Below are 7,388 nucleotides of genomic sequence, written 5' to 3'. Positions count from 1 at the left end.
GTGCTCCTCTTCTTCATGTACCAAAAAATTTTGGTTTAAATGGACAAATCTATTTTGTCAGAAAAAAATCCAACCTGCAATATCATACTAAAAAAGGGGCTAATATACTAAAAAGGCCCTTAAACTATTACATTTTATTCAAATAAGCCCATACTTTTTTTAACTAAATAAGGTATATCATTCATGATCACATTTACATCAGAGGCCACCATTTTACATGACATACAAAAATTTATAAGTATAGCCTAAGCCAGCTTTGAATAGATCAAATGTTTATATTTATAACACAATGCCATCATAAACTATTTGGGAATAGAAAAAAAAAATTCTTTCACTTACCATTTACTTCATGTAAAAAAAAAATGTAATGAATCAGTATCCTGATCAAGAAGTTTTAAAATACAAGACATGATTTCATTGCCAGACACAGATTACTTACCAAATTGTTGCAATTCAATCCCCCAGGCAGATGCTAACTGCAATAAGAGTTGGTTGGGTGCCAAGCCTTCCCAATCCTCCGGTGGATCCATTGTGGATGCCGCTTCATGCAAATTCAATAAAAGCTCTTTCTTCAACTCCATCGGAATACCTAATGCGTTCGATTCATTTTCTAACACCACTTCAACTAGCTGAAAAAGTTATAAGAGAAATAAAACTAATTAGAGACTCGACAAAGCATCTTGAACTTTGAATGGTAAGAGATTGAGATGAGAACTGATACCTGTTGAATCCAGGAGAGACAAATATCGAACAAATCTGGTTCTAGAAGGAATTGCACGATAGCATGCAAGGTTTCGTTTGCTATCTCATTTGATAGTTGGTCAACCATAGGACCCGATTTGTCCATTAGCTTTATAAGCAAGAGATCATCACCCGTTGATAGAACTTCAGCGTAAGCAGAATCTATATCGCCTACTTGAAGGGCATGCATTGCATTGCTCCAAGAAGTCCAGACCGGATCTCGTTCTGGTCCAACATTATCATCTACTAGAGCTTCAGCAGTTAATTCAGGCACACGTCCAGTTCGAGATGCTCCATTATCCTCCCCAGCAACACGAATTGCTTCCAAGGTTGCTTCATCCTTCGATGCCTGCCAGACACTTCTAGCTGAAGGTCCTTCACCAAGTCTTACAGGCCCAGGACCCTTGTCCCAACCTCTCCTGTCACCAATCTGATCACTCTCGTGTTCTGATTTGGGTGATCTACCATCCGGGCCGCTGCTAGCTGGAGCTCTTCTTGATTGAAATTGTCCATTCCTCGAAGCATTAAATGCAGGGAAATCCCAATCATCAGATGTTTCAGATCTCCAAGAAGGTCCCCTTCCTCTCCCAACTGGAGCAATTCCGTCGGTCTGTGCAAACCTTTCTCCATATGGGATTCGTCCATTGAACTTGGAACCATAGTCAGAGTAGCCAGTATACTTCCCTAAAGGTCTATTAGACGATCCTTCAAATCCAGCCATAAAATTACAACCTCTCCTTCCCGATGATATTGATAAATCCCGAGCCATGTCTTCAACAATGCTCTCAAGACCCCTAACTCTGTTCTCCAAAGTTACCATGCTATCATGAGAACCGCCCATAAACTCCTGCAACATGTTCATGAGATGCCCTTGCTGCCTCTCAAGCTGCAATAACTGCCTTTGGATAGCCAACCAATTTCCTTTGTTGTTGATAAAGGATCCATCAGACTGTCCATCCACCTTTGAGAAACCCAAACGATTTCCGGATGGTTCTCTTTGATTTACATCTATCCTATCATCACCATCAAACGCCTTTGTTCTTAAGTCTTTTCCATTTTTCTTCTCTTCAGGCCATTTATCCGATACACCAGAAGCTCCTCTATCAATGTTATGGTTTGTGCTGCCAGAGGATGCATGGAAATCATCTGCCTGGTTGTTTCCCATATAATTCGACCTTCTTCTCAAGTCTGAATCATTTGGTTCTGATTCTTCCTCGTTCTTTGAGTTTGAAGAATTAAGGTATCTACGAGGAACAACTACTTCAACCGGCAAATCACCAGAACCCCTTGTTTTAAGTTTCTGGAAGAATTCGGGATTTAACTCTTTGTCTGTTAATAGAAGTGCTTTCTTCTTTAAAATTACAACTGCTTTGTCAGGAATGGTTCCACATTTGCCTTCTGAAACAGAATCCAAATAAGGGGAAAGATTATTAGACGAATCCTTTGCCGATGGATCTGTTTTTTTATCACAAGTATTCGGATTTTTCAAGCCATTCTTTTGTGATGATTCATCTGACTGATGATTGTCACCATCTGCTGCAGTAATTGAAATAAATTTATCCAAGACAACCCGATAAAACTTAGAAACACATAATTAACATATATTTACCATGAGACTTCTGATCATCTATGCCTCCATCATCCCCTTTCCCTGCAATCTTCTTCCATAATTGCAAAGCTTCATTCATGGCATCTCTCACAGGTTTCATCTGTTTTACCAATAATTAAACATTATTCAACACGATACGAATTCCATAAGGCAGTGTAACACCATGTATATATAAACACCTAGGAACAGCATCATTTAGAGGACCACAATGCAAGAGTTACGTTGCTTATACATATGGCATTGAGTGTATGTTAACAGTATATGAAAGTAAAATGGATCGAGAAAGCTACCCTGTCAAAGCGGCAACCCTCCAATACCGTTATTGTTGAAGATGCTCTATCTGCAATCAAATTGCTTGAATGAAGTGCCAAAGCACTCAAAGTATCAGAAGCTGCCTTCCGTGTCGCCCAATCTGTGCTCCCAAGGCATTCATGGATGCTTTGCAGCAAAGCTTCCAAGCTCTGAGGTGCAATTGCTCCCACCTGCAACAATGTCATCATGATTTTTCGAAAAACTTCATTTAGTTCGTTTTTCTCGAAATGCTTTAATAAAAGGTTTCTACCTATTTTGCACAATCAAACATAAGAAAATGTGGTAAAAGTACCATGGAGACACCTATACTAGAAATCAGATTGCATTTTGCCCCCCCCCTACTCAAAAAATAGGCAAATTATGCATATACATTAGATCAAAAAACAAACTGGTCCTCCTGTGAAAAATTTCATTGAGTTCTACTATTAAAAACTGGTCCTTCTACATCAGCAGGAGGTAAATGTGGCACACCAAGTGTCATTTTCTAGTTATTCAGTCAACATCCTCAGTTTTTAACAGTACAAAAGACTGAAATTTATAACCAAAACAAAAGCAATTTGCCCTTGGCCTCCATGGTACTTTTACCAAGAAAATGCTCATTAACAGCAACCAAATAAACAAGCACAAAGTAAAACAATTAAGAAACTATAAGACTATCACTTGAGTTGCCATTTAACATTCCAAAAACTAACAATATAAAACCATCAATATCCATATGAATTCAACAATGTAAATTATCAAACAATCAAGCTAAAAAAAAACTACATTGCTCAAACCTGTGACAAACTTGTCACTACTGCCAAAAGGGAAGCCTTAGCCATAAAATTCTGACTATTCAACAACTTGCAGATCCTTGGACAAAGCTTCTGAAAAGCAGTCAAAGGAGGATCACCAGCACATTCCACCATTTTAGCCATACATGTTGCTGCACCAGATTGGACCCCTTTGTTCTGTTCACTCATTGCTTCAAACAACGGCTTTACAAACAATCCCACCATAGTCCCTCCATTTTCCCCTTTCAAATACTGTCCTGAAAGGGCACCAATGGAATCACGACAAGCATCTTTCACCCCAGAATCTGCATCTTTTAACCTTTTAACAATGTGGGCAATGATTTTAGTCAATTGGGGAGCTGCCAATTCACCATGGCAATTACATAGCATTGAAAGTAACCTTAAAGATTCTTTTTTTACAGCTGGTTTTGGATCATTGGAAGAATCAAATAAGCAGTTTAGTAAGATGGGAAGGGATTCAGGGGCAAGAGATTGGATAATCTTTTCAAGATCTTCAACGGCAATCTGGTAAGTGTCACGGTCTGAAAGCTTGGAAAGTAAGGTTAAAATACTTTGCTTAAATTCTACCATTGCAAGGTGAGAAGATAGTGAAGAGGGTTTTGAAGGGTTTGAAGGGGGAGCTAAAGTTGAAACCTTTGAAGGTTTTGTTGATTTGGATACTTGGGAATTACTCATTGTGGGATTTCTTTTTAAAAAATGGGAATTCAAAGATTGGAATGAAGGGGCTAAACAATGGGGTTTTCACAGATTAAACAAGGAGAACAAGATGGGATATTGAGGAAATGGGACAGTTTTGTACTAAGAGGAAAAACAGAAAACTTTTGGAGTTCAGTAAGAGGAAATGTGTGAATCTCTCTAAAGATGAAACTGGGATTTTTAGAGACTGAAACAAAGAAAAAAAATGGGATTTTTGAGGGGATGAAAGTATTCTATCAACTGAAAAGAATTAAAAGCAAAAAGGAAATGGATTTTGCATACATTGAAAGGAAAATTGATGAAGAAAGAGATTTAGGAATTCAAAGATTTGAGTTTTGAGCAATGAGATGCAGTAAGAGTAAAGCTAAGATCTGAATAGAATGAAAAAAACAAGGATTTTGATATTTTCTGAAATCAAAAGTTTAAATTTTTAAAGATTTTGTGAAGATGGCTGACTTAGTAATTTTGCATTAATTGAATAGGATATAAAAATAATAGAAAAAAAAGTAATTATTCTATCCAATAAAAATAATTAGATTAATATATCAAACTAATAATGAAGGTTTTCTTTTAAAAAAAAAACTTAAATACATCTACTTTTGCAAATTTTGAATTTAGTCTATTTATTTTATTTTTAGAAATTTTTTAATTTTAAATTTAAATATTTAAGTATAATTGTTAAAATTATTTTGTTAAATTTGTTACTTGATAATCATGTAATAGACATGAATTTAATAAAAGCTTTTAACAATGTCAATAATTGAACTTGTATTTTTAAATCTGAAAAGGAGAAGAACTAAATTCTTAAAAATAAAAATAGGCGGACTAAATCTCAAACATATGAAAAATATAGAAAATTGAAACATATTTTAACCTAAATTTAATTTCCTCCATAAATATATATTTAAATTTTTTTAATTATAAGTTTAAAAGGTTTAATTTATACTCCAATTTGTACACACGATATAGATGAAAAATAAAAATATTAAAATTTATAAAAAAATTAAAATAATAAAAATATATTTTATTATAGGAATTGAGTTGGTGCTAGAGGTGCTCATGGGCCAGGCGGCTCGGCCCGCCCAAAATATGGGAAGATTCGGGTAAAAATATAGGCCCAAAATATGGGTTTGGACAAAAAACGAGGCCCATTTAGAAAACGGGCCGGGCCTCGAGCAGCACTTTTTTGAGCCCAGGTTGGCCCAAATATAATAAATATATTTATTTTTTATTTTTAAAATTTTTTTGGTGTTTATTTAAAAATTGGGCCGGGCCGGGCCAGACTTATGAATTTTTTCCCGGGCTAGGCCTAGACAAAATTTTAGACCCATATTTTGGGCCCGGACCTAGGACACGGGCCAAGATTTTTTCCGGGTCCGAACCCGGCCCGGCTCGACCCGACCCATGAGCACCTCTATTGGTGCCCAATGACATAACTTAGTAAAAGACTTAATATAAGTACTAGATTTTATCACACTCACAATATGGGTGAAAGAAAATATTAATACTATTGAACACATGTTCGACATTTGGATTTGTAACTTTTAATTCTTTTCTTTAAAGATGATATAAAAGTATGAAAAAAAAACAAAAAATGTCATCATAATAATATTAATTATAATTTAAAATAATGGTTATTTCTGTAATTTCATAATTGAGATGGTGACTTGATTAAGAGTGACACCAATCTAATATAGTACTTAAATATAGAATAGACAGATAAATAACAACTTAGAAAATATTTTAATAATTTTATAACTAAATTAATACTCGATTAATCTATTACATAAACTTAATGAAAAAGTTAATATATTCCCATATCATTCACTTGATGTTGATGTTGTAAAGGATGTAGGTCCATTTGTCTACTACTTTGTGTTGGTTGCTAGCTTGCTATTTTTTTGCTACAACACTAACATGCACAACATGAAACTTCTAAATTATTCAAACATAAAAGTATAGAACATATTAAAAGCAGTCTATCAACATAAAAGCTAAAAAGAAAAACCTAAATTTCTGTTTTTGTGTTTGAGTGAAAAAAAATTTTAATTATATTTTTTATTAGTAGAAAAGCACTTGTAATTTTCCAATTGTAATGGACAACACTCCTTTCATAGGATTAAGATTTACGTCTCGACTTTTCTAAATTGTCGATAAGACAACAACAATATAATGATTAAATTGATAAACGAAATTCAAATTCAATCACTTATTATAGTATTATGAATTAATTGTACCAGACATCTCCAATTACAATCTTGAATTATCGATGTTATAACAATTAACTCCTTTCGTTATTGAAACTATTAATTTAACCATTAAATAACACGTCAAATTTTATATAGCTAAATTTTTAATAAATTTTAATTTTAAGTGCTTGCAATCATTTCAGATATGTCGTACTTGAGATATGAGAAAGCCAATTGTCAACTTGTCATGATGTTCTATTGATGCTAAGGCTAAAGTCTTTGTTGTGTTGATGAAGCTTATCATTTACTATCTACGACGAGAATTTGTTATTTTTTCCCCTGAATTGTATGGTTCCATTTATTGAATGAATTAATAAATTTACCTTTAAAAAAAATATTTTCATTTTAAATTATGCTACATAGGATTTAACATGTCATTTGATGATTAAATTAATAATTTGAGTAATAGAAAGACCTAATTAATATAATCTTAATAATTTAGAAATGTAATTAAAATAATTTATTTAGTATACTTCATGTTCATTTTATTATCCATGTTCGAGATTCGTGACTGCCTCTTTCAATAATATCATTTTCAAGGTTTAGATCTGAGACTTCTCTTGAAGATATAATATGTCTTACCATTACATCTAATCATTTGTTGATTAATTAAAATATTTTGAAGTTTAAAACTAATTTAAAATTAGCAAAATATGTATTTTAAAAATTTTTGCCTAAGGGATAAGCAGATCTTGACCGTTGATTTGATTGGTGAGGGTCCACTAATGAGAAACGGGACCTTGGAACATGGGAAAGCACATGATTAATGATTAGCAAGAGATAATAATAACAATAATAATATAATTTTCGGTTTAAAGAAAAGTCATGGTTTTGGTGGGAAATGGGTATTAGTAAGAGATTTGTTTAGGGTTGTTGATGATGATTCAACATTTGGGTTTTCTTTCACTAAAATGATTGAAACTAAGGCTGTGTTTGATAGGGGGAAAACCAATTCCGGAATTGGTTTTACACGTTTTCCAGTGTTTG

The 7,388-nt window shown here is 33.8% G+C and overlaps 1 protein-coding gene across 4 annotated transcripts; it reads right to left on the bottom strand.

Moving 5' to 3' along the window:
* Positions 1–313: 313 nt before the first annotated feature.
* On the bottom strand, positions 314–4,557 carry LOC121202847 (microtubule-associated protein TORTIFOLIA1). Of its 4 annotated transcripts, none has more exons than XM_041092436.1 (5): positions 3,439–4,557; positions 2,641–2,832; positions 2,351–2,450; positions 722–2,139; positions 314–629 (listed from the first exon to the last, which is right to left on the bottom strand). In XM_041092436.1, exons 1-5 carry the CDS (start codon positions 4,129–4,131, stop codon positions 432–434), a joined length of 2,601 nt encoding a protein of 866 aa, XP_040948370.1. In that variant the 5' UTR covers positions 4,132–4,557; the 3' UTR covers positions 314–431. The 4 variants fall into 4 exon arrangements, with proteins under 4 accessions (XP_040948370.1, XP_040948368.1, XP_040948369.1 ...); XM_041092434.1 differs by having other exon boundaries at positions 722–2,277; positions 3,439–4,553; XM_041092435.1 differs by having other exon boundaries at positions 722–2,274; positions 3,439–4,553.
* Positions 4,558–7,388: the final 2,831 nt, after the last annotated feature.

The sequence above is a fragment of the Gossypium hirsutum genome, chromosome D05 (genome assembly GCF_007990345.1).
Source record: "Gossypium hirsutum isolate 1008001.06 chromosome D05, Gossypium_hirsutum_v2.1, whole genome shotgun sequence".
Lineage (NCBI taxonomy): Eukaryota > Viridiplantae > Streptophyta > Magnoliopsida > Malvales > Malvaceae > Gossypium > Gossypium hirsutum.
This window is presented reverse-complemented; position numbering and strand designations above follow the sequence as displayed.